At 47.5% G+C, this 27400-nt stretch overlaps 1 protein-coding gene across 9 annotated transcripts in view; it reads left to right on the top strand.

Annotated features, from left to right (window-relative positions):
- Nucleotides 1-27400, top strand: part of DLG5 (discs large MAGUK scaffold protein 5) — a 1559980-nt gene that overhangs the window by 507998 nt on the left and 1024582 nt on the right. For all 9 annotated transcript variants that reach the window (XM_069610999.1, XM_069611004.1, XM_069611003.1 and 6 more), the window contains one exon: nucleotides 5604-5729. In XM_069610999.1, the coding sequence (XP_069467100.1) occupies nucleotides 5604-5729 (126 nt within the window). The remainder of the gene's footprint in view (nucleotides 1-5603; nucleotides 5730-27400) is intronic.

Raw genomic sequence — 27400 nt, 5'->3', positions numbered from 1 at the left:
ATGGAGGAAGGTGAGGTTGAGGATTTCCCTAAGGAATACTACAATCAGTGTAAGGGTCTGGCCGGTCATGTCTTCTATGGGGTGCCGCTGTCGCTCATACCTCGCCTAAACTCCAATATATACAGCAGCCCAAAGCATTCTTTCAGGGGACCATTTCCAATGCAGTAGGCTGTTTGTGGATCACTGCTTCCTAGGTGAGAGGTTCAGTATGACCTTACTGATGATTTGGAGCAAGACCCTTCGAAAGGGACACTTTCACTGCTGTTATTGCTGATCCTATCCTGGCAGTTTAGTTAAAGTCTACCTGAGCGTTTGCAGAGAATCTGGCCACAAACTTCCACTTGGTGCCCTGGGACCCAGGTTTCCTATCCACCAGCCTTCTCTGTAGAGTCTGCTGGCTGAGGACTCTGCGCCAGGAGGCATCTGATGGGCAAAGAAAGACTTTTGCACCCTGGGACAGAAGGGTTTCACCTCTTTCATCTGTGCAGTGGGAGATGAATGCCTCCAACACTATGTCTTCGTACTCTAACACACTTTGTGGTAAAGATGGTGGCTGACAACCTACCCTCGCAAATGAAAGTCGGGTGAAAGGCCGATTCTACAGTCTAAACTTGATAGAGCACATTTTGTGGCATGCTTAATGAACATTGAGGACTACTCAGAGGGCACACCTAGATGCTTACATATGGGTTAAATCCAGATGCCAACCTAACCATCTTGATGCAAATCCTTTCGGTTTAAAAGCAGATAGGTTTCTGTGCTTGCTGGAAAGGTTTTCAGACACAGGCAAGTCGCCAGTCTTATCTCCGTCTTCAAAGACAACGCCAAGTCCCTAAGGGTCAGCAGCCTTCTGCTTCACCTCGTTCATTTCAATCCTTCATCTCCCTTTGCCAAAGGAATAAGTATCAAACTCCCTCCTGTAGGCATCAGTGTACACATTACCCACCAAGGTAGGACATTGTTTCTACCTCAATAGTCTCTTACTCCACCCAGTTCCAAAACCTTTTTACATTTGAACTTGGTGACTACTTTGGTATGTGGGTGTGTCCCCGTTTGTCCCAAAATGGGTGAACACCTCCGTAGGTGCCTGTAACTTACAGCTCATTTCCTTGGGAAACCTCACCCACCCCAATCCGCCCTCTCTCCTTCACCCAGATGCCCTATGTCTGGTGGATGTCTCACAGGTATTGCGTCCTTTTGCCGACACCAGTTTTTCTGACGGGTGTTTTCCTGCACGAAATTTAAAAAAATAAATTAAGGTGGGGTGCCACCAAAAATAATGTAAACATTTTTTTTTTACTTTTTCGGCAAAACTTCCGTGGCAAAACACCCGCCTGAAAAAAGGGGGTTGGCGAAATGACATGGAACAGTCTCACAACCCATTGGGAAGGCCAGAATTTAAATAGTACCCAACTTGGAGTGCGTGGTAGGGTTGGTGTCCCCTTTTTTTTATGGTGCCATAGGAGGATGTGGGGTCTGCGTCCGGGAAAGGTGCAAGACGGTCACCTTGCCCAGATTCTGTGGCCCATAGACTTTCAGGACAGGCTTCAGGCCCTGGATGCTTACTTTCATGTCTCAATCCATTGCAAGCTCAAAACGTCTACTACCGGCGGTCATGCCCCCCTTACAGCATATCCTTGGACCCTAAGCATTACACTAAGCTGTTGACTTTGGTGGCTGTTCGCTCAAAAGAGAATGGATTCATGACTGGCTCATTCACGCTTGCCCTCTGGAACGAGTGTCAGCCCACAAGTATAACAATTTCTGATGGGGAACGTCTACGTGCAAGACAGGCACACAAAGTGCCTTTACTGTCTACATCCTGAGCACAACGAGGACTGATGTGAAATCTGCCCGGGTTTCCGCGCCAAGACAAAGCGGGACCGTTACTGTAGGTTGGTGGCTTGGCTGATGGAGGAAAAGGGACACAGACAATACCCGCAGGGGTGCACTGGCCGCATCCAGGTCAGGATTACCATTGGAACGTTCTCCCTCTGGGAAGAGGTTGAGATCTGCCGAAGATGATCCCTCACTGAAGATCCATTAAAAGGTAAAGCGTCACGCTACTGACTTAACAAGGGCCGCCGTGACAGAGTGTCTCAGTTCGGAGTACATTCGCTCACTTTTGCCTTCACAGTCGACGGTAAACCTGCCAGTGAGTGGTATGTCGTCTGAAAGGTTACCTTCCACTTCAAAACATGGCGTTTTGTCAAAACATAGGCCAAGGAAGGACACTCGCAAGGAAGACTCATTGACGCCTGCATCTAGGTCCTTGACAACGGCGGAGCCATCAACTAGTCACAAAATTAGATCCCAGTCGGCGAAACCGGCGTCTATTGCCACATCCACAACAAGGTCCTCGTCATCGCCAACTGTGTCCAGGGTTGCCCCGCCAAGGCACCGCTGTCGATGACGATCTCTTCGACATCGTTGACTATGAAATCTTGGACAAGGATTACCTTACCACCCCTGCTGGTGGCTACTACGGCCCGGCCACGACCACGATCGCCTCGACCCCGACTACTCAGTCGATGAAGGCTCCAGTCTCGTCTAGTCTTCCAGAGGCTGGATCTGAAGGGAGAGCAAGGGGATCCATCATGGAGATCTACAGTTCAGAGGAGCAGTTGCAGGTAGGCTACTCCTCGGAGCAGGAAGGTGACAACCCTATGGGTGAGGGATAGCCACTGAGGGAATGATTTAGTCAGTTGAGACCAACGGGAGGTGCTCCCCTGACAACCCCAAACAAGCGGGTGAGAGACTTTTCTCTGGATAGTCTTACTACACTGCACACCCTGGTGTCCAAAATACATCGATCTCCACAGTTGGCTCTAGTGGAACCCACCCCTGAGCAGGGCCCATCATGGCAAAGGCATAGGTCCCCCCCCCGCACCCACCAGCACTGAGGCAGCAGACCACGCCCTCCATGGCACCAGTGGGTGATCCGCTGCCCTTTTGGACATGGCGGCGGAGGATACAGCAATGGACACAGATGAGTTTGACGACTTCATAATGGCAGACGGACTGCCGCTGGGTGCAGATGACTCCCCCCAGAACATCACCTCTAGATGAAGTGGGCGCTTTCCACTCCATGTTGTCAAGGGCATCTACCATGTTCAACTTGGTGCCTGAGGAGAAGGAGAGATTCCTGAATGAGAGACTGGCATCCTCCAGGAAGACTGACTTTTATTCCACTACTGGATGACCCATGGGAAGAGGGACTAGCCCTTAAAAAGATACCAAATCCCGTCCCACCTAGACGGCACAGGCTGGAGAAGAAGTATAGGGTCCTGGATTCGACACAAAAATGCCTAAGATCCCAACCGTCCCCGGTACTGGTGGTCTCAGCCGCAGCAAGTAAACTGTCGGCCAACCCATCCTCAATATTCTTGGTTCCTCCAGACCAGGACGGCAAGAAGCTGGACGCAATGGGCAAACGTATTATCTATACCGCCAACTCAACAGTAAAAGTTGCCAATGTCCTAGTTATGACAGGGAATTATGGTATGAGCTTGGTCCAATCCTGGATTTCCTCCCAGAGTACAAGAAAACAGAGACCTTAGCCCTGTTTCAGGAAGGGGAGTAGCTTCCGATCACGCCATTACTGTGGCTTTGGACGTGGCAGACTGGGGTTTTCACCTGATGGGCAATGGAGTGGCACTAAGACGACAGGGATGTCTTAAGGCCACCCATTTCAGGCCGGATGTGCAATCGAAGGTCATCGATCTGCTCTATTCTATGGAGATAACCTTTTTGGCAAGGTGGTGGATGAGATGTTGCAAGCAATAAAAATGGACACAGACGGCTAGGTCGCTGGGGTCCTTACAGCAACGACGACCCTCATCCTTTCGGCCATCCAGAGGTAAATCCAGACAGTCTAAGGGCTACGCAACCACCTCCTACCACCAACCCTCATGCTCTTCATATGGTGGCTGGTTGCATGCCTTTGGCGGTGGAGCTCAACATCCGTGGCGTCCTCGGGCAAAGGCGCACACGCCTGGAGAAGTAACAAGTTACTTACCTGTTACTGTTGTTCTCCAGCATGGGTCTGGCATGGATTCACATGCAAACTCTCCCTCCTTTCCTGCTTAGGTTCTTCTTGGTTCATACGGTCCCGTCACATGCTACCAAATCTGAAGATGGCCTCTTGGGTTGGGGCCTAGGGAGATGATTGTCATTGGATGGATGCAATATGACCCAGGAGTCAGTGATTGGTTAATACGAGAAAGGCAGGAATTTAAGCTTTAAAGCAAGACTGCTTTATTTTTACTGAGGATTGCCAGTCTGATGACATGAAATATTCATGAGCATGTGTAACCTTGCCAGACCCATTCTGGAGAACAGTTACAGGTAAGTAACTTGTTCCATTTCAAAACTAAAGACTATGGAAGGGATCATTTTGAAGGAGGTGTGAAAGCAATCCATATTTTACATCTTCAGTGTAAGGCTCTGAATAGCATATGAAGTATGACATATTTTGATATGTCTGTATAAACTGCGCAGCTTTTCCCCAGGTTACACGGGTAGATGCTTCTAAATATGTGGTGCAGGAGGAACATTTTATATCCTTAAATGTTCCAAGATCTGGGGCATGGTATTGGGTTATTAAAGGAATTACATATGTGGACATGCCACAGAATCCTTATATACTACTGTTGAGTGCTTCAGTTCAAAATATAAGTCCTTTTGGTTCTCAGATTTGAAACATTTATATTTCTTATTTCTGAAATTCGGCAAGAGTACCATTAGTCATGGATTGGATAAAGCTGGAGCATCTTCCTGATCTGGTTTGATATTTGCAGATATGATCAATAATGGCTAACAAATCACACACACATGCCATCTAAGGGAAACTGTCCAGTTTTATACATACTGGTAGGCCCTCATTAACTTAATGTATGACTGCTGATCATGGTGAACTGTTTTACTCCTCCTACAACGTGAATTATAAATGAGATTAATCAACTGTGTTCTACAATGAAAGTGTTTCCATCTTTTTTTTTTTTTTTTAGCTTGGTTGTTACTAAATTGTACTCGCATTTCTTTATTTAAAAAAAACGTACAGGATGAAAATGTTGGAATAGTAAAATGGGTAACATTTATAGTGATGTCTTCTACATAGTGGCCCGGCTATCTTTGTGTTTTTAAGGGGAAGTGTGGGTGGAGTTGGTAAAGATTAACTCTGTGCAGGTATCAAATGGATTATTTGTGAGGACTTGATGAAAGTAGTGGGTAAGGTATGGAGGAGACTGTTGCTGTAGTCCTGGACATTTGACTACTCAGAGCTTTTCAGAGGCAATTCTAGATGAAGAAACCATTGCTTTATTTACATACAGTAGGCCCTTCCTGTAGTTACATCTAGCTTTAATTATGGGTTTGATAAATGTAGTGAATGCTATGAACCATATGATGGTTTCTTTGCTATCATATTACATTGTAAAATGCGCAAGCAAAATGTGGAATTTGCCAGTTTGGATACCTGATTTTGTTAATGGTGTGATATATTTCTTTGGTTTTACATTTCCTACTTCTCAAACTGCCCCCTACCCCAAAATCTCCATGAAGGTTATTTTTCTTTTCTCACGTGTAATACATTTACTTGCCAGGACACTTTGTGACAACCTGAGGCGAGAGCGGGACCGTGCTGTCAGTGACCTTGCAGAGGCTCTTAGGAACCTTGATGACATGAGGAAGCAGAAGAATGATGCAGTGCGTGAACTTAAAGAACTAAAGTATGTGAAAAATGGTTGTGTTTCATGTTAAATTACACTTTAAAGTATAATTCTTCCTTGTGAACGTAAGTGGAGTTTCCATGGCTGTTGAGAATTGCAGGAACAATGGGCTCTGTAGTCTGACTGCTGAGGGAGAAAATCTTCTGTACCCCAAGTCAGAACCTTTTCTGCCATCTCCTAGCAATAATTTCTAAACCTTGTGCGCCTGATGGTATTAAGATGGACAGATTCTGAGGTACCACCCAATTCTGGTAAACCTAGAAAGACACTAATGTCCAGCATAACCTGATCAGTGTACTGTCTGAGCAGTAAGGCTTAGACATAGGAGAATGTAGGATGGTGAAGGGTTCAGATAAGCACACACAGAGCACTCTAGTTAAGCATACTGTATACAAATAAAATTACTTTTATTAAGCGTTGGACAAACTCTTATCAATCAAAAATCACAGGTAAGTAAATCACTAAACATACACTTAACACATGTACGTTCAAATTTGTGCTCTGGCTGCAGAGCATCAACACTTTGTTTAGCACATTAAGATGAGAATTAATGAACACTGTAGTTAGGATAGTGAAGAAAAGACTAAAGTAAGCATTAAACCAATTTTGAGAACAAGTAAAGGAGTTAAAACTGCAATACACAACCTTGCTGGAAGAGATGGGGCGTAGTGCACTAAAAATCACAAATCCCAATTGAACCTTTTGCAGGGGGTAGGATATTTTAAATAGGCTGAAAAGGTTTTGGCAAAGTCAATAGCTAGTAGGAACAAAAGGTAGGAAGGCTTCTCCCAATCCCACCATTTTAGGGGAAGCAGGGATGGGGTTGAGAGGGGTGTGTGTGTGTGTGAAGGGGGAATCTTTTACTAGAACTTTGATCACGGTCAGGCAAGGGAGAGGTAGGGTTCGGACTTTTTGCCTTTTAACTTTATGGTGGCAGCAGGGTAGAAACAGGTATGCTAATTCACCCACCTGTACTTTGATTTTCGCAGGGACCACTTCTGAGGTTCCTGAATCTGCGGGCCCTCTTACTTTGTGCATTGATTGTGTTGGACGAGGCCCAGAGGACGCTGGGGCCGAGGTCACTTTTGTCTTTGGGTTTTAGGTCTGGCTAGTTGGCGTCCTACCCTTTGGTGAGATGATTCCTGGTGAGCTGGGCGATTCTGGCACGAGGAAGAGTGGACCCCCTTATTGTCTGCTAACTTGTCTGGAAGGTGACTGATGCAGTCCAGGTGACTGATGCAGTCCAGGCCGGGACCGATCAGTCCACAGGATGGTTCTAGATCACTTCCAAAGGCTTCCAAGGGCAAGGCCCTCGAGCAGAGGTCTATAATTGTTCTTCCCACTGGCCCTGTGGGGAGAACCACCAATGAATACCTTCTAGAAAGCAGCAAAGGAGCAGGGCTTCACTGTGACGGTTGAAGACAATGCTGCTTGACTGTAATGATGAGTTCTGTGTCTTCAGCAGGATGCCTCTTTTCCAGTGGCCCATGTGTCTAAGAGCGACCTGAAGAATAGCCGTAGCAGTCTGCTTTTTTTCTTAAATTTGGGCTGGAGTCGTCCCTGAGTCCATCAACAATAAGGATCAGCCCCATTTAAACTGATTTCCAATCCTGGACAGTCTCCGGGGCCACCACATTTACCCAGTAAAAACCTCTCACACCACACCCGCACCTCACTCACACCACACCACTCACACCACACTACACTCACTTACACCACACTCTCACACTCAGCCAGGATTAGGACTGGGACCAGACAGCGACAGCCCCCACTTCCAGCCACAAACACATATTGCTGCTTTGCCCTGGAAAGTGCTTTGCATGTGCAGCAAGTCTGGCCCCAAGAGGTCAGAATACAAGATGGCCAGAAACTAGGCAGAATTTCGTGGCATGGACATATTGGGGAATGTGGTACTCTAAAAGGCATTAGGCAGTAAATGCAAAAGTGTATGCAAGAATTTAAAGAAAATGGTAGAAAAATATCTACTGCTGCCAGCCATCCTGGACGCATCATGCCAGTATCTTGGCAACCAATCCCTCTCTCCTATAACTGCAATCCTCAAAATGAATTGCCTACATGTGGAAAGTCCTATTCAGATGTGCATGAAGGAACCTGGACCCCCTATTTGAAAGCATGGGAGAATCTTCTATTTTTCCCATTAAATAACAATCATCTCAGACTTTTTCAAAGGGCTTAGAAAAGCAGTCTTGTGCTGACTTGATGCCAGCGATCTTAAGTTGCTCATGCATCTTTCTTATCCGTGATCGATTATGGAATGTACCAGGCCAGTACAATTTCACATCAGGTATTAAAGAGCACAGCCGTTAATTTATCAATAGGGTTCACTGCATGGCATCTCCTAGGAAGCAGAAAACAGTTGCTTGTGAAGCCTATTTTGTTCTGTATTTTACATCTGCATTCTTTTATAAATCATTGCACCCTATTTTATTTTTTTTTAACTTGTTTATTTTTCGGTAGGCATACAGGAGAATGCATTAGCATGTCAGATTAACATTTTATCTCAGCATTATTATACACTTATTTATACCCCAACACCCAACCCCACATCTTAGTCTCGGGCTCCTTCGCTCCCGTCTCCTCCTGCCTCGATTCGTCTTCCTCCCTCTTCTCCCGACTTACGTCCTCAAATCCTGGGTTTGGCTATCCTCCGGGGCCTGCTCCTCTACCAGCTGAGACTGTTCTCTGTCTGCCGCCTGCTGGGCCTGTTGCACCAGGCGCGGTTTGTATGTCAGGGCCGGGAAGCGTGAGTCATAGTCTATCACCGGCGACCAAATGTTCGTGAAACGATGGAGGCGGCCTCCGTTTGCTGCCATCACTTTCTCAGCGATGAAGATGTCCCAGATTTTCAACCACCATAGCACCGTTAGGGGGCCCTCCGGGGTCTTCCATGTCCGAGCTATTGTGATTTTGGCGGCTAGGAGTAATTGCGTGATGAGGGCCGCGGATGCGCCCGCCTTCGGGTATGTGTCTGGGATCGGGGTCCCCAGCAGTAGCGGCTCCGGTTCCAGTGGCAGTGAGATTTGGGTTATGTCTGTGATGGTAGCTATACATTGGGACCAGAAGACCTTCACCACTGGGCATGACCACCACATGTGTAAGTAGGAGCCTGGCGAGCCGCACCGACGCCAGCACTGTGGGTCTAGCGACTGGTTGAAGTGGTGTAGTTGTAGCGGCGGGAAATACCATCTCATGAGCAGTTTATATGCGCATTCTCGGTTGGTGATGCAAAAGGATGATGAGTGTGTGCGGGCCCAGATATCGGTCCAGTCTTGATCCTGGATTGGGTGCCCTAGGTCCTTTTCCCACTGCGCCATGTATGTCGCTCTTTTGGACAGGAGGTTCTCCTGGAATAGTCGATGCAGCGTCGAGATCCGCCCTCGGGATGGAGGGTCCGCTACTGTTAATTCCAAGGCATCTAGGGTCCTGGTGGCCGCCTCTCGCGTCTGGGGGTGAGTGCACCAGTGTCTGATCTGGCAATATGCGAACCTGTCTGACTCTGCTAGGTTAAACGTACTTTTGCATTGGGCGAATGTCAGCGGCTGTGTCCCCTCAAATAGTTGGCTTAGGGATGAGAGGCCTCCGGTAATCCAGTTCTTGAAGTTTGAGGGGTGAGCTCCCGGAGAGAACGCCGGATTGTGGAAGACTGGGGCTGAGGGGCCCAGAGCTCTCGGGATACCTCTGGATTTGCGGGCCCAATCCCATGCCTTCAATGTTTGCTTGGTTGAGGATAGTATGGCTGGCCATGTCCGGCGCAGCGCGGTTGGCAGGTGTAGAAGAAAGCGCAATGGGAGGGGTACTCGGGATTGCTCTATGTCCATCCATTTGGGGCGTCCTGACGTTATAGTCCAGGCCCTGGTATGCGCTATCTGCGCTGCCATTTGGTATTTTTGGAGGTCAGGGACCCCTAGGCCTCCCTGGTCCGGAGCACATAGCATTGTCTTCCGTGGAATGCGGGCCTTCTTCCTCCTCCATATGAATCCGAATATCTTCCTTTGAAGTCTCTGTAGTTGGGGACGAGGGACTATGATGGGGAGAGCTGAGCAGGCGTATAGGAATCGTGGCAACAGATTCATTTTGCAGGCTGTGATGCGACCTATTAGGGATATTTCCTGCTTGTACCAAGAGTCTAGGTCTTTTTCCAAAGTTTTCATCAGGGGCGGGAAGTTTATCCGATAGACGTCTCCCGGGTTGGCGGGGATCTGCACCCCGAGGTAGGGGATGGATGTGTCATTTAGCGGAACCGCGCACTGGGCACAGAAGGATGCCTTATCTCTCTGATTTAATCCTATCCCCAGAGCTGTCGATTTCATCAAGTTAATGGCAAATCCGGACACCTTCCCAAATCTGTGGATTTCCGCTAGGGCGGCTCTTAAGGATTGCGAGGTGTCTGTGATGGTTAGCATCACGTCGTCAGCGTAGAGCGCTATCTTGTGCTGGGTAGAGCCTACTTGGAGGCCTTTGATTCTGGGGTTAAGGCGAATCCGCTGGGCCAACGATTCCATCACCATAGCGAACAGTAAGGGGGAGAGGGGGCAGCCCTGTCTGGTGCCGCATGTTAGAGAGATCGGGTTAGTCAGGAGGCCGTTCACTCGGAGCAGGGTGGTCGGGGATTGGTAGTTCGCTAGGGTGAGCTTCAAGAAGGTGGGCCCCACGCCGAACGACTCCAGGGTAAGGCGGAGGAACGACCAGTCCACTTTGTCGAAAGCCTTGGTCGCGTCTAAGGCTAGCAGGGCGAGTTTCTTCGAGTCTTGTCTGGCTATCTCGATCAGGTCGAGGACTCTGCGCGTATTGTCTGTGGTGGCTCTGTTTAAGATAAATCCCGTCTGGTCTGGGTCTATGATGTCCGGAAGAAGCCTCGCTAATCGGTTTGCCAAGACCTTCGAGTAGATATTCGCATCCAGGTTTAGTAAGGAGATGGGTCGGTAAGCCGCTATATCGCTGGGGTCTTTTCCTGGTTTCAGCGCTAATACTGTTATTGACTCTTTCATTGATGGGGTTGTTGATCCAGAGGTGGCGAAGGAGTTAAAGAGGGTCGTCATTGGGGCTAGTAGCTGAGGCCGGAAGAGTTTGTAGAATCGGGACGTGAAACCATCTGGGCCCGGGGCTCTAGTTCTTAAGCTTTTAACGACTTCGTCGATCTCCTCGCTGGTGATCGGGGCCTCCAACTCTTCCCTACTCGTAGTTGATAGTTTAGGCAGGGCGGCTTCCCTCAGGTAGGACTGCTGCTCTTCCTGGGGTTTTTGGGTAGCTGACATAGTTTCGGTTACGTGAGCTTCTGCAATTCTCAGCTTATCCCGGTCTGCGAATTGGGCTGCACCCTGAGGGTCCCGGAGGCTTAGTATAGTGTTCCTTCTCTTGATTCTTGCGAGTTTTTCCACCAGGAATTTATTTGCTTTGTTCCCCCTGGCGTAGTAGCTCTGCTTCGTCTTGGTTAGCAACTGGGCTGTGTCCTCTGCGTAATGAGCCTCTAGTTTCCTCCGTGCCGTCTGCAAGACTCGGTAGGTTCTCGGGGACCAGTTTCTAGCTTTACATGTCGTCTCTGCTTCAAGGACCTTGTCTTCTAGGATGCGGCGGGTCTGTTGCTTTTGCTTATGGTAGGCCGCTCCCTGAGAGATCAGCACCCCTCGCACTACGGCCTTCATCGCGTCCCATGTCGTCGCTGGGGAGGTATCTTCGTTTTTATTGACTTCGAAGTACTGTTTGATGGCTTTAGCTACTACGTCTCTCGTCGCCATGTTATTTAGGATCGGGTCATAAAGAGACCATCTGCGTCTTGGGGGCGGGTCCGGGTTATAGGCTCTTAGCGTCAGTATTACGGGTGCGTGATCTGAATGGATTCTGGGGCCTATGAGGACATCGTCCGTGTACGACAGGATCTGCGGGGATGTCAGCAAGAGGTCTATACGTGAGTAAGTCCTGTGCACATAGGAGTAGCATGAGTAGTCTCGTTCCTCTGGATGGAGGATCCTCCAGGCATCCACCACTTCGAAGGTTCGGAACAGTTTGAGCAGAGCGATTGCCAAGCCAAAGTCTCCGCGGGCAGGGGGGTGTGATCTATCTACTAGTGGGTTGGGGACTCCGTTGAAATCTCCCCCGATGATGGTCTGACCCTCCACAAACGGGAGAAGGGTGTTTTCCAGGGTCGAGTAGAATGCCTCTTGTTCTTGATTTGGCGCATATACTGAGATCAGCGTGTATAGTTGGCCGAGAATTCGGCATTTCACCGCCACAAAGCGGCCATCTGGGTCCCGTTTAGAGTCTAGGATTTGAGGCTTCAAATCTTTGGCGATTAAAATAGCTGTACCACCTTTCTTCGCTCCATTCGAAGCTAGAAACTGCGTTGGGAATTGCCGATCTCTGAGCCTTGCGAAGTCCGCTGGGATCAGGTGTGTCTCCTGCAGGAAGACCACGGAGGCCCTGTCATTCTGGATGCGTTGTAGGATCATTTTCCTCTTCTGTGGGGCGTTGAGGCCTCTAACGTTCAGCGTTAGGAACCTTAGTTTCTGGATCGGCGGGGGGGCCTCCTGGGTGCCTCCTGGGGTGGGACACTGTTCCTCGTGGGTGGGCTGGGGGTATTCAGTCTTCATTTCGAGATTCCGAGTTAGCCAGGTCCTCCTGCAGCCGGGTTTTCTGCGTCCTCCAACGGGAGGGCAACATTTTATCTGAGTGGGTCCACCAACGGGTGGGCAAACTTAAACGGGTGGGAAAACTCCCGACTGTGCTGGGGGCTGGGATCTTCTGCGCGGCCACCATCACGGCCAACGTGGCCCAAACAGTTTCCCTCGTCAACGGGTCGAGGGTCGAACCATACAGATCGGCTCGGCTCCAAGGGTGGGTAGGTGACATACTCCTTGGAGAGGGGGACTGGGCCGTTCGGGGCCCGAGGCATTGTTATGCTTCGTTTTGGCTTCGGCGTCGGTCTTAGTACCATGGCCGCAAACCTCTGAATTACTTCATCTTTCGGCGTCTCTGCGCCTTAGACCAGGGTTGTTGCTGTCTTTGAGGTGACTGATCTGGTTCCTCTGGCGGGAGGAGTGGACTGGGGGTGGTTGAGGCCCCTGGAGAGTTCGGGTGCAAAATCGATTTTGCGTCCTCCAGGTGGCTAATTTTGCGTAGAGTCCCCTGGTACGAGAATTGTAACGTAGCGGGGAAGAGCCAGCGGTAGCGAATCTGCTGGTTCTGGAGGAACAGGGTCAAGGGCTTGAGAGCTCTCCTTTTCTGTATGGTGATCGGGGAGAGATCTTGGTATATCTGCAGGGGGGTGCTCATGAATGACAGTTCATCCTTCGAGCGGCTTATTGCCGAGATGGCTTCTTTGGTAGCGTAGAAGTGTACTCTAGTAATCACATCCGGAGGGCCGTCTGAGTCTACTCCTCGTCTCGGGCGTAGTCTGTGGGTTCGGTCCAGGACGAGTTGGGTTTTGTCCGTGAGCGGGAGGAGAGCCTGGAAGAAGTTGCCTATGTACTCCGGGAGCTCTTTATCTTGGATCGTTGTTGGGACCCCACGGATACGCAGATTATTCCGTCGGGCCCTGTTTTCTAAGTCCTCTTGCTTGAATGCGAGGATCTCATTACTGGACTGAAGCGCTCGGATCTCGCGTCGCATTTCTATTATTGCTGCATCGTGGTTCTGGGTCAAGTCTTCGACCTCTCCTATTCTCTGTTCCGTTTCCGTGAGTCGTTGGTCCATTTGTTCTAGCCGTGTAGTGAACTCGGTCATGCAGGACCGAATTTCGGCTTTGATGTCCCTCATGAAGGCCATTAAGTCATCTCTGGTGGCGAGGTTACCCTGTTCTTCTGGGGGCTTTTGCGGGGTAAGTTTAAGTGAGGTGTCCGGTTTTCTTGTCTTGTCTGTTACTAGAAGCATGGTGGAAATGTCAGCGGTTTTGGCTGGTTTGGTAAGTCTCGACATTTTGCCAGGGCTGGGGCTCTGAGGATCCTCTTCTGGTTGGGGGCCCCTGGGGGGGGGCGCTTTGGGGGGGATGCTTGGTTTCGGATGAATCTGCTGTAGAAGGCGAGAAATCCGCCCGCCGTATTTGTTGTCAGAGTTGTAGTGGTTATATCTGGGCCTTGCCACTCTTGGATGTAGAGGAGGGGTCGATTCAGCTTGAGGTAGATGTCCACCCTGCCCGGGGGCTGAAGCTATCCAGGGTGATGGGCCTGGTGGGTGAAGTGGGCCGGGGCGCCCCAGGATATTATGGCGGCTGGAGACGTGGGGGTGTCTTCAGAAGGAGGTTGAGGAAAGCTGTTGCGCGGCTAGGGGGGGGGGGGCAGGCGCCCAACATGACCACTCTCCCCAGCCGGCGAGGTGTCTGGTGGGCAGGAGCGCCCCAGGAAGCTGGAAGGGGGCTCCGGATTCAGCGCCGGGGGGATTGTGGGGGGCGATGGACACTCACCCGATCAGGCCTCCGATATCGCTTCCGGGGTGCTGGGCTGCGGGCCGATGCAGAGACCTGGGGGCCAGGAAGGAGCCAACTCGGGTTGATCGTTGCCAGTGAAGGAGGTGGGGGGGGGGGGGAATAAGGGCCCCCGCCCCCACAGCTGGTCCAGTAGCCGGAGGGCTCCGGGGGCTTGGTCGTCTCTCCAGCGAGCCGGTCCGCTGCACTGGCGAGCGTCGGGGAGCTCCGGGGGCCTCTCTCCGAGGTCTGTTTATCAGGTCTGGAGGGCCGGAAAGTCAGCCGGACGGAGAGGCTCCGCAGGGGGGTCGAGATGGTGGTGGCGCCAACCCCGTACTCCGCTCCGGTGGAGGGGGGGGGGCGGGTGGGAGGAGCACCCGAACCCGCGCTGCGGCCTCAGGTGATAGGGCCCCGGGGACTGGAGCGGCCGTCTCTCCAGGGATCTCTGATGGCGAGGCTCAGGATCGGGGCGGAGGGCGGGAGCAGGAGGTCCTATGGGTGTCTCGTCACTGGGCGCCGGCGGAGGCGAGGGGCCTGAGTCGCCTGAGTCGCGGCCGCCATCTTGGTTCGGCACGGAGAGGCACCCGCGTCAAGTTCTTCCGCCGCGTTTTCCGTGTTCCCGCAGCGTTCGCTTTCAAGATTGGAGCGGTGGGTGCACAAGTGGTTCCGCCAGCTTCTCCCGCCAGAGTCACAGCAGCGGCGACGCCGGGGCCGGTTAAATTTCAGGTGAGGCCGCGGGTCCCTACGGAGGCCATTAGCGGAGCAGCCTATTGAAAGGAACTACAAGAGTCTCCCTTCTTCATAGTTTACCTCCGTACCCAAAATAGTTTGTTCTCCTTTTCCAACTTTACTATAGTTGCAGATAGTTCTTTTCAGCTTATTCACATAAACAAATATTAGCATATGGTTTTCATCATTTTGATTACCTCTATTAATGCTTCATGCTCTGTTTGACTGGCTTTTTTCTTTTTCTTTGTGAGATCAGGGTAATGTAAGTATGTTTTATATTTGGTGAGGAATGAGGTTTTCAATCTCATAGTAGCCAGTCTGGTTACATTTTCTTCATATTTGTGCAATATGTGCAGTACAATATTTACATATATCATAACCTTCACTGTTTTTGTATTGTGTAGAGAGGGCAAAGCCTTTCAGAGAGAGAGTATACCTTTGTCAGAATCATGTTCAAATCAAAGTTGGTAAAAGGTTAGGTATATGAAGTTGGGTTGTTTATGCATCAGTTGAGTAGCAAAAGACCACTGTGCTTCTTTGCAGCGGATCCCAAGGATCGCTTTGCAGGAAGCACTGCATCGTCTCTGGCACCTTTTTGTAAAATCCATCTCTTTGCAAAAAGCCAAAAAGTCCCATTTAAGGGGGCGTGACTTGGCAGGGGAGCCATGTAGCTGCTTTCCTTTAAGCTCTGCATATAGGGGACACGTTCACAGCTCCCTGTTCATCTCTTTATGCGTCCATGGTGGCAGATCTTGGATCGGACATGAAGCGGATACCCTGCTGCCTGACATAATCAAACAACTGATTGGAGTGAGCCTGGGAAGACAACGCTATGAGCGGGGGAAGGAAATGCAACAGTTTTAAAGATGGCACCTGCCTTGCAGCGCATAGCCTGAGTCCACCAGGATCCCCCATGATGATTGCGTTGTATGCAGAGATGGAGTGCCCAGGAGCACCCAGGCTCCGACTAAGAACGCAAATCTACCTTGGCACTGGCAGCTGTCACCCCGAGAAGTAATAAGAGGGGAGAGACCTGCGTGGGTCTGGGGTACGCCCAGCACCATGAAGAGGGAGTCGCCAAAGTTTGTGGAATGGGGTCTCTGGGCACAGCTTGAAGACCTCATGCTGGGCACTAAAACCTTGCAGGTACAGAGTATACAAGCACGCGTCCGTGGCAGTTCAGCATTGAGCCAGGCCTGTGGCTTTGGTGGGGGAGTCACTGCAGGCTCTAGGCTTATCTGAGGTGAAGTGACCACGCCCTGAAATGCATGCACTAATGCTTCCGACACCCTCCTAATCACTCGCCCACTCTGGCGGCGAACGCTCCTAGTGATTTTGACACCACAGCCCATCAGTGCTCAGTGCAGCTGGGACTGGAGGAAGTGAATAGACTGCCATACACTGCATGTGTGTTAAAGGTTTCTCTTTTCCCTCTGTTTTCCCTCTGTAGTTTCTATGGACCCCAATCTTTTTGCTTTATTTTTTAACCTGTTCTGACTTTTTAAAAGGAAGTAAAGCCCTTGGCTTCTCTTTTTTTTTTTTTTTTGTTTAATCAAAAAGAGATTTTTACAATATTGTAGTCTATTCACATGATCAATAAGCTTGAGTTTTTTCAACACGGCTACATATCGAGTAGATTGGCAGTGATGTATTCCAGAATTTTTGCTGTTGCTATTTGCCTTTTGTTCTGTCGCCTCTGATGAGCCTGCACCACCAGGTTTCTTCCTCTTGTAATATGTCTGTTCCCGCAAGGTCCGCAAGATATTGATGTCTTATTGTGCGAGTTGCGGGACATACCATCAGTAGGTGCCGTATGGTCTCTTGTGCAGGCAGCGCTATATCATGGCAAAATCGACATTTGTCAGTTTGCGCAATCCCTCTGATGTGTAGAATTTCATTTGTTTTGAATAGATTGAGGCGCGCTCGCAGTATTAGGTTGCGAGCCTGTCTGTTTGGAAATTTCTTTAATAGATGTTGCAGTTCATTTCGTTTTCCTGTGTTGAGTGGGAGATGCGAAGTCGGATGTAGTTTTGCCACTATGTCTAGGGACTTTATCCAATCTGCATCCTTTAGTTTGTTCAGAACTTTACATGGGTGTGTATTAGTTCTTCCTCCTGTGCTGCAATGAGGTGAAGTAGGTCTTTATTGTCTCTTTGCCAATTTGTTAGCATGATGGATTTGCCTGCGTCCATTTCACATTTGATAATCTTAAAGATTTCGTTGGTGTCGGACATTCTGCATTTCCTGTACAACATAATTGTGTTGCAATTTACAGAGCATTCTAAAGACTGAAGGCTCAGCTCACGCCTTATAGCGTCACCCGAGGTTGAATTGGGTAATTTGAGTACTTGACGCCAAAATATGGCTACTAGTTTGCGCCAAATTTTCTTTGGAATAGTCGGCATGGCTTCTGTGCCATATATTACCGCAGGCACCACCTTCATTTTGTAAAAATTGATGGTTGGGATGAGGGAGAATTTTCAGAATTTGTTGTCCATTGCCTTCGCCTGGGCCGCAAACTTTTTGATTTTTGCGTAAAGAACTGATTGCATGGTGGTTTCGTGTATTGAACTGTCTAAGTGCACTCCTAGGTATTTAAAGGTTTGCACAATCTCAATTTTTGTGTGCCCCAAGTACCAGTTTGGGTCGTTGGATTTCTTTTTGTGCGTTGATAGTTATGACTTTGGTTTTTTCTCTATTGATTTCCAGGAAGTTTTCATTTGCGTACTGTAGTAGCCCTTTGAGCTGACGCTGGAGACCTATTGGGGTCTGATCACATAGCGTAAGATCGCCGCATAAAGGAGGCGTCCAATCGCTGTGTTGCTGATTATTTGGGGGGGAACAATCTGATCAGCTTCACTTTCTTTGAAGTCTCCAATATTGGGCAGAAACTGCGCAGATGCCAACGGGCACCCTTGTTTTACCCCTCGTGAAGTAGCAATTTCCGCCGATAGTTCGCCCTCGCGACTTAGACGTACCCTCATCGCGTTGTTGCAGTGTAAGGCTTGAATCGGGGCTAGTAGTTCTATGGAACAATTCCAAGCTTTTAGTTTCTTCCATAGGAGGGCTCGTTTGACACGGTCGAACGCTTGGGTAAAGTCTACGAACGCTAGGTACAGATGTTTGTATTGTAGTGCTTTGCTTTTCAGAATGCTGAAAATCATGATGTTTCCAGTAGTGCCAGCCTTCTTTTTGAAGCCTGCTTGGAGATGGTCATTGCAGCTTGCTGTTGCTGCCAAAGCCTGAAATTTCCTCAGAAGTAGTGATGCGTATACTTTTCCCATAACGTCCAGTAGGGCAATTGGGCGGAAGTTCTTGGGGTCTTTTAGGTCACCCTTCTTGTAGATTGGGATGATTGTTGCTCTTGTCCAAGAGCTAGGTATGGATCTTGTTTCGGCGCAACGTCTAAAGATGACACTCAACAGGTCGGCCCACTCCTTGGGATGAGCTTTAAGTTCAAAGTTGGTGATGCCGTCTGGCCCAGGTGCTCTAGAGTTTTTTAGTTTTTTGATTGTTTCTAGAATGTTTTCTCTGTTTTCTAGGTTAATCCATTTTGAGTGTCCTTGCTGTGTGTCTGATGTGTTGCCAATTGCCACCGATTTGACCACTTCAGTGAAATGCTTTTCCCATGTGTTTTGATCGATATTGTTCAGGATTTGGTTTTCCAGTGGCTTGTTTATGGCTCTCAGTAAGGTCCAAAAGTCTCTTGTGTTATTGGTGGCAAGCGCTTTTGTAATGTCTTCTGCATCTTGCTGGTATAGCTTATGTCTGTGAAATCTTGCCCAGGCTTTGTATTCGGTTTTAATGACTTTGATTTTTGTGTCATCATCCCTTGCTAGTTGTTTCTTTGCTTGTCGCAATGCTTTTCTGTAGTCGCGTCTTCTTTCGACTAGTTCTTTTTTATATGCGTGATTTCTGCAGGTTTTTGGTGCCGTTGCGCTTTTTCTTGGTTGCATTTAGGGAGCAAGCAGTGGTTGATAGTCAATGGAGTTAATTTTTTCATATTGAGCTTTCGCTGTGACGTTAGCTCCTTGATTGCAGTGCCGCTTAACTTTAGCCTTGATCCCTGGTAGTTGGGCTCGATTTGTAGATTTACACCCTCCTTTTTGGTACTTGTCAGATGCCAACAGGTTTCTAGTATGTTGTGATCGCTTGCTGCTGTGCGCCGCACATTGAACGCGGCGGACATGCGTAGAAGTGGCTGTGAGACAAAGATGTAATCGATGGTCGAGGCCGAGTTTGCTCGCTCCCATGTGGGTATTCTTTTTGACTGTGTGAATGCGTCGTTCAGGTTAAGAAGCCCACGAGAATGCGTAAAATCGAGCCATGCGTTGCCTCGTCGTACAGCCGGGGATTTTTAGTTTTTTGTTCGGCCTTTGTTCTGTGTTTTGCACACTGCGTTGAGGTCACCAGATCCGTGGTCATGACTGCGTTGATAGTTTGTTCGCACATGGAGATGAATTTGCCTTCTGAGATTGCATCCGAGTTCCAATATGTGTTGACGATTGCTATCGTATTAAGAGATTCTTTGTTTTGCCAAGTTACTGTAACTGCCAAGGTTGAAAGGTTTGCGATTAGTGTCTTTCCGATGGATAGCCCGCATCTGCTGCGGCAAGCAATCATTAATCCTGAGGTGGGGCGTCCTGCATGTCCTGCATGTCCTTTAGCAGCAGGGGCTAGGATGATTTGATATCCTTCCATGGTTGGTGGCTGCAGGAGCCAGGTCTCCTGGAGACATATGTCATACAGTCCTAGGTTGATTTCGCTTGGCACCGTCAGGTGTGGGTGACCTCGAGTGTTCCATGAGCAGAGCTTTATGTTGTGTGGAAGTTCTTCTGCTTGTAGTGTTGCCGCTGTCTTCTTGATTCAATTCGCCGATTGCTACTTCTTTCTCTGCATGTTGAGAGCTTTTGGTAGCAAGGCCCAAATTTCTTGTTTGTTGCCTTGGGTTACATTTTGATCTTGTTGCGTTTGACTATTTAGTTTGAGAGTAGGATCTTGATGTTACGCTCTGTTTTTTGTCCACTGATCTCTTTGATCTTGACCGCTATGTGGTGATTTGCTTTTTTTTGTTCTGTTTCTTGCGGTTGTTGGCTCTCTATTTTCTTTTAAAGGATAGTTCCGGGACTTTTTTTTTATTGTCCCTACGGTTCGGCCATGTGTTTTTAAGCATAAATCGGTAGATCGTAGAAAACTTTCCTATGGACCTTACCCGACTTTTCGTCCATTAACGCACTCGAAATCAGCCGCCATTTTCTGATAATCCTATCATTTCCCCCCATCGACCTGGCTCACCTGCGTTTGCGGCACTAAATCAAATCCCCCGCCCCTGAAACAGACTTTATCAAAACATTCATATTCCCCGCCTCTATCCGTGACGTGACTGTGCTGCATAGGCAAACGCGCCCAGGCGTCTTCTACGCGACTACACACAGAACCCGGAAACCAACACAGATCAGCTCACAACACAGCGCGCCACAATTGGGAATATGAAACTGTACTTTTAAATCAAACCGCAAGATTGTAAATTTGGTAAAGTACATTTATTTGACATCAAATGTTTAGAGAATATTCAGCGATTTGCATTTTTATTTGCTCACGTTCCAAAAAGTTCGTTTTGAGGCATGCGATGTTCCTTTGCTGTACACAGGGTCTTAGATCATCTCACAATACAGCGCCACAATTCGGAATATGAAACTGTGGTTTAAAAGCAAACGGCAAGATTGTCCATTTGGCAAAGTACATTTATTGGACATCAAATGTTTAGAGAATATTCTGCGATTTGCATTTTTCTTTGCTCTCGATCCAAAATAGTTCGTCTTGAGGCAAGCGATGTTCGTGTGCAGTACACAGGGTGTTGGTTTACGATAAAATAAGCTCTTCGGTCGCACTGATAATCGCATGGCTGTTCCAACAACGAGGCACTAGGCCACCACAACGGTCTGTATGTTGCATCTAGCCGTTAGTACCGCGTAAGGGCATACTTGTACTTGGCGATCGTCCCATAAAATGGTCAGGGTGCTAACGTTGTTCACGCGGAGAAGCAACTGGCGGTTATAAAAGCCGTCCGGCGGTGTCTGGTACTCGTGACACATACAATAATGAAGGATGTACCTGTTTTAAAAACATAAAAAATGAAATTAGTCTCACCATCAGATCTTTATTAAAATTATTCATTTTATATATTAGGTCGGGAAATTATTTCATAGCTAGGACAGTGCAACTGGGTATTATACGTCAAGGGGGGGCTGTAGGATACTGAGACGGTCCCCCAGTGCAGGAGTTGACAGGGAGGCAGTGCAGGTGGAGAGTGGAAGGGCCCAGGACCGAGGTCGCAGACAGTGGACCAGTTGTAGCAGGGGAGAGGGAGAGAGAAAGCAGAAGCAAAGAGGAAGGTTTTGAGGTGCTTCCGTAAAAGGAGATGGTTCTCCTCAAGATAGTGCGCGGTACAAAACAATATGCCACATAGAACGAACAAGTACAACTGAACCCGTCTTTAAAGCTACTGTATAGTAATTAAATTGCGGTATAAACTCATCTAAAGAGTTACTTACATTATATTTGCATTTTCCATTGTGTCTGTGCGTAGGGCAGCCCCGAAATACCACTCCTTCTATGCCGACGTTATTTCTTCTAATGAACGAACATTAAATGGCTTTCGTTTCTGAAATTATATTCATTATCGTTTCTTACGTTATTGCCCCACACCCCCAAAAAGAAGTCTTTCGGGATGGTCCCGGCCTGTGAAGGTCAAATAACAATAGAACCTTATACTGAGTCGTGGGCCATTCCGGCACCCGAGAAAATAATCAAAGCAGCTGACCTTCACTTTGAACGAGCACACATTCCTAGTTAGCTACATTCAGTGCAAGGCCATCTCACAGGACTCACAGAGCAATCACTTTTATTTACACAATACATAGCTACACATATTCAATGGGCCTGCGACATGAGGAGACTCGAGAGAACAGACAATCAAATTACAATCATTTAAACCGTGATGTGTATTTCTCAATGAGCTCTTCTTTAGGTGGACATGGAACAGAGGCAATGTTGGGTGGCAATGCAGTTGTCCCCTGCACAGGTTCGTTCACAACTCCATGTATGTGCCTATCTAGGACATCAACAATAAGTCTCTCAATAAAGTCATATTGCATATCCTCAAACACTGGTTTGATAACCCATTGTTTACTTCTTTTTGTGAAGGCCTTATTGTAGCGAAGCGTCCCTAAAGTTCCGGTCGTCCTACTTTGTTGACGGCCAACATTATGATTATGTGCCAAGACCGCTAGAAGAGTCCGATTTATCATGCCCTCCATGCCAAAATGCAATCGTTTTGGCCTGTACTTTAGGCACATATTGTGGAACACCTCCAAATCTCCTGTGTGGCAGAATTCCGTGAGTCCCCTCAAATCTCTTGTTATAGTTTTATCAAATACAATCTTTTCAATGGCTTTGTGAGTGGGTGATGAAGGAATCAACCACTTCTTCCGTGCCTCCTCTGTGGACAAATGGCCATGTTCACAATTGTGGAAATGTTGGTTCGTGTTCAAGCGGTGAACGTTGCTACAGTGTAACATTACTGACCGCCATTTTTCCAGTAGAATTTCCAACGACCCTCCACATGTTTTTGAGCTCCACCAAAGATGGTTGCTGATTGACTTGGACCACTGTGAAATACCTTGCATATCTTTTTTTTTTTTTACCTGCAGCCGACATTATTTTGATTGTTTTTGCAAGATGCCAAACGTCAAATTGGTGATTTATATTTTTGTACTCTTCTCTCATTGTCTTGGCAATTGAAACGTGTCTGTCCGTGGCTATCAGGTCGATCACCATTCCCCGCGATTGTAGTTCTTGCAATGATGCTACAAAGCCAACTTTCTCCATGGCCACTGAGGATGTACTTTGTGACACCTGCACGACCACCGAACTCACAATTTTCTTACTTTCCATGTCCTGAAAGTGGTAGGTGCAGTACTTGGCTGAAAATCCTGGGCTGTCGCACTGTCCATCACCGGCTAGCCTGAACCGTTTGCCCGCGAATGTACTATCAATAGACATTTTTTCCATTCTCCAAGCTTTGCTAATGGCTGGAAATAGATAATCGGTTTGGTATTTGTAGAACTGAGTTTTCGCAATGAAATGGATTCCCACAAACTGAAAGAAAGACTAACTTTTTAAAACTTGAACCACTAAAAAGTGCAGCCGCTGCACAAAGTAGATTGCCTGCTGGCAGTTGCCCCAGCATGGGTTGTGCAGACCATGAGAAAGGATGATATTTTGTACAGGTGGCATGTATTTTAAGGTTAGTGCCTCGAATTGCACGAGTCACATTAATCAATGGCTCCCCACATACTTCCCCACCAACCGAATGCCCACATTTCATCCGAATAATAATATCAATCAAACAACTATCGAATACAATGAATTTGGCCTCTTTCCTTATACTGTCACTCTGCATCCCAGCTGGTTCGGCCTGTAACGTTGAGGACATGTCACTCACATGAAAGGTAGAATCTCTGATATCGTCTTCCGCTATGTTCAGTGATATTGATGGTGTTTCATTGTCGTCCACTTCATTCTCTTCCATTGCAACATCTGTTCCTTCTCCGGCGATGGGTGAATAAAACAATTTCTTCAACTTTCTCGCGGTCTTAGTTTTTGCGGGTGTGGATTCTGTGAATTGATCTCCGACTGCATCCGAACTACCAGGAGGACATTCACTATCAATGGCTGGTGGTGGTATAGCTCCGTTGTCAATCACTTCATATTCTTCCCATTGGCACGATGCATCTCCAGTCTCAAGTCCCTGCCAAAAGGTTTGACAAGCAACATCTCTCGTTCGCTTCACTGTCTGTGTAGATCTAGTTCGTACACCCACTCGCAACTAGAGGACAGATTGGAAAAGGGATGTTCAGTTTAAACACAACTTAACAGTATTGAACTATTAACAGTGAAAAACAACATAATATAGTGACCAGGACACTAACCTTCTTTTGCTTTCTTTTCTTTGAAACTTTCTTGCCTCGAACTTCAACATCAGGACGCTGTTGCTCCGACTCGTGTGTGCATGTCTCCACTTCCTCTTGCGCTGCAACGACTATATTTTCATGATAAGCACATCCATCACGCACTGACGCTCCATCGACTCCCTGAAACATAGAACTTCCATTAGTATGTATAATAATATTGAAAACACAAAATGTACTTGGGGACCAATACCCACGTACATCTCAATAGCAAAACACGAATGAACGCTTTCTGTAGAACATTCAAACGACAATTATTCACGCATTGTTGATCTAGTTAGATGGAACTGTCAAGATCCATACCTCGGGCTCCTCATAGACTTCCATTGATGATATTATTGAAGATGATGCTTCAGTAACTCCCTGAAACACAGTAATTGCATTAGTATGGTTTTCTATTTTGTTAAAAAGAACATAAACTTTGTGCAGGCGTCAACGGCTCATCTAAATAGACCTGCACAAATGATCAGTTGTCTAAAATAAATAATGGATATGTAAATATGATTCGATTTGCTCGATCGTTGGAAGTGTCACCACCCAGAGATCTGCATCAACTACTAGGGGTGATGTTCTTGTAGAAGAAGCTCCGTCATCTCCCTGAAACATAGTACTTGCGTTAATAAAGAAAGAAGTATAGCGGATGTAATCACGTCATATGATTTCGCTTGATCGAACTGTCAGTATCCATACCTCGAAATGCATAAGAACATCAAGGGACGATGTAACTGCGGTGCACACTTCTGCAAGCTGTTGCGCCGACCCGTAACTGCATGCTCCCCCTTCTTCTTGGACTAATGCTCCATCGACTCCCTGAAACATAGCACTTTCATTAGTAATGAACACAATATTGAAAAAAGAAGACACATAGGAGGGCGACGACAGAAGGACATATCAATGGCTAAAAACGAAAGAAACATTGTGTGTAACAATCACGCTACAAGAATGCAAGATCTGATGATCTCCATCGATGGAACTGTCCGGAAACGTACCTCGAGCATCTGAGTGTCATCAACGGTTGTCGTCAATACGTTGGACTCCTCAGCATCTCCCTGAAAGACAGTACTTGCATTATTTTGGATAACAATAATTATAACTGAAAACAAAGACTAGAGGACGAGTACAAGGGTGTACCATTAGGTAAAATAATCACACGATAAATTAAAACTATTGATTTACATGCCTAAAACAAGTCAGTGGCAGAATAGCTAAGTAAGATTACCCGATAGGCGCTTGAAGTGGCTGATGACTGCAATAACGACAAGGATGGAGAATCTTCCGCCTTCATATTGAGTGGATACATAAATGGGGAAATTGTTAGCTAATGCTACACACTACCGCAAGGCCGAGAGATAAATACGTAAACTTGACTCACCAGTGGAGGGATGTGGACGAATAGAGTGGGAATAGCGGTTGAGAGCAATTTTCGCCTCGCTCGCGGTGTGTTCTTCTTTATTAGCAATGATGTGGAGTACATGTCTGAGCTAAAGTGCCTGCTGCAGATGCGGTATCGATCACCCCTCTTGTCCGCAAAGACTTCTAGGACTCTACTTTCAAGCTCAGACGGTGGATATCCGCAATATCGGACCCATTCTCTTATCTGATCTATTGTCTTAGGGAAAACATGCATTATAGTACCTTCAGATTTATTATGGGTCTTCGAAGGGCAACCGCCAATGGAACAGGCAGGCATTGTGGAAAGTTCTGAAAAGTAAAGATCAACAATTCTCTATGAATACCAATGTGTTAAAAAATGAAATGACACATAAAAGGTTCAATGCAAGGTTCGTTTTAGTTCTTGGAACTATACACGTTATTCACATGCGGATAAGTATTTGAATAACTTAAAAAAAAATAGAAAGATAATTTGACTAAACTCAGAACATGTGACTAGTTCCTTGCATGTACTGTCTTGAAAGAAAAGAAATTGGACGCAAAATGATTATGGTACATGGCCAAACCTTGACGAACAAACAGTTAGATGCAGGGATCAGAGTAGTTTCTTGTCGTAGAACAGGGAGCAGTTCACAGGTTTGCAAACTGACGAGTTTCCTCGAAGTGGTCACGGAAGTTCACAGAGACGAAGAGCAGATAACCAGCACCTTCACGGGTTGACTAGCAAAGCGCAAAGAAGTTCTCATTAGAAATATGAAGTGGGTTATAAAGAATTCGAAACAGGGGTGTGTTTGTGAATGAATGACGTGTATGTCGTGGCATTATGCGGTTTGCAGGGGGCCGTCCAGCGTGAGGGGGGATGCTTGGCAGGAGACACGGGGTCTGGAGGTAGACATGGGAACAACAACCCATGCTCTATAGACCACTTTGAAGTGTACATGGTCTTTGGCACCTCTTGGCCTTTATCGCTCCCTGACAGCTCCACTTGCCAGCACAAGTACCCCGGTACGAACTGCCTTTGATAGGGCGGGGGGGGGGGGGGGGTTGGATTGGGGCGGTGGTCGTGCAGACAAGACTCGTTTGCCGCAGGGCCTCACCAAGGAGAGGCCATCTAACTGCATGTAAGAGGCAGGCTGCAGGATCTAGTACATGGAAGGCAGGGGTGTGAGTTTATAAATACCTCACCCTCCCAGGAGAATATATGGGTGCAGTTCACCCTGGAGACCCTGGATGCCTAGGCAGTTAGTCAGCAGCAGGCTGGCCTGTGGTGGCAAGGCGGCACGGGCCAGAGGGGGTCATCTCTGTACCCGGTGCCCAAAAGGATGATTTATTATGATCAACCATATGGATTATTTACCTATAACCATGTTTTGTATCAATAAAATCCAATGGCCTTCCTTTTATTGCCAACGCTTGAACAAAGTGGTGTGGTAAGTATTTTTGGGGGAGGAGGCAAGGCCGGGAGGCTTGATGCCAACCCGCAAAATAACATATGTATGTCTGCTGCATATGGGTTCAACGGTTATGTGGATTGAAGGTGGGCGGCCAGCGTGAGGGAGGATGCTGGCCGGAGACATGTGGTGTGACAAGACAAGGCACAGGAAGACTATTCAATGGAGACACACTAGATTCATTTAAAAAATCAAAACAACCATTGTTAAAATATATGTTGGGTTTTATTTTAGATCTTAATTTCAATTGAACATAAATAATAAACATTACACATTGTAAAGTTCCGGTTGCAGCACATCCAGGGAAAATCCGCGGTATTGTCCACTGTCGCTGGGGAAATGTTGTCTAATGGCAAGTACCGCACAGGCAGGTATTACTCTCCGAACGCGGTGTCCGAGCCTCCCGTGAAGCCACCAAGTGAAGCAACGATAGGCCACCAGCCTGTACCACCTGTGAAAATGAAAGATGCAAACTGTATTAAAATGACAAAACTTTCTTATCACTGTCGATTCAGGTAAAACATGTCATTCTGCTTTGAAAAAAATTCTATCTAGAAAATGCACAATATGGAACCAATTTACATGCATTCGAATGATATGTAGATGTAATTTTATATGTGGGAGACGACCATGAAATAGTAGTGGCATCAC

Source organism: Ambystoma mexicanum, chromosome 8, assembly GCF_040938575.1.
Source record: "Ambystoma mexicanum isolate Mex_15411 chromosome 8, UKY_AmexF1_1, whole genome shotgun sequence".
NCBI lineage: Eukaryota > Metazoa > Chordata > Amphibia > Caudata > Ambystomatidae > Ambystoma > Ambystoma mexicanum.
The sequence above is the reverse complement of the archived record's forward strand: the minus strand, read 5'-3'. Positions and strand labels throughout refer to the sequence as shown.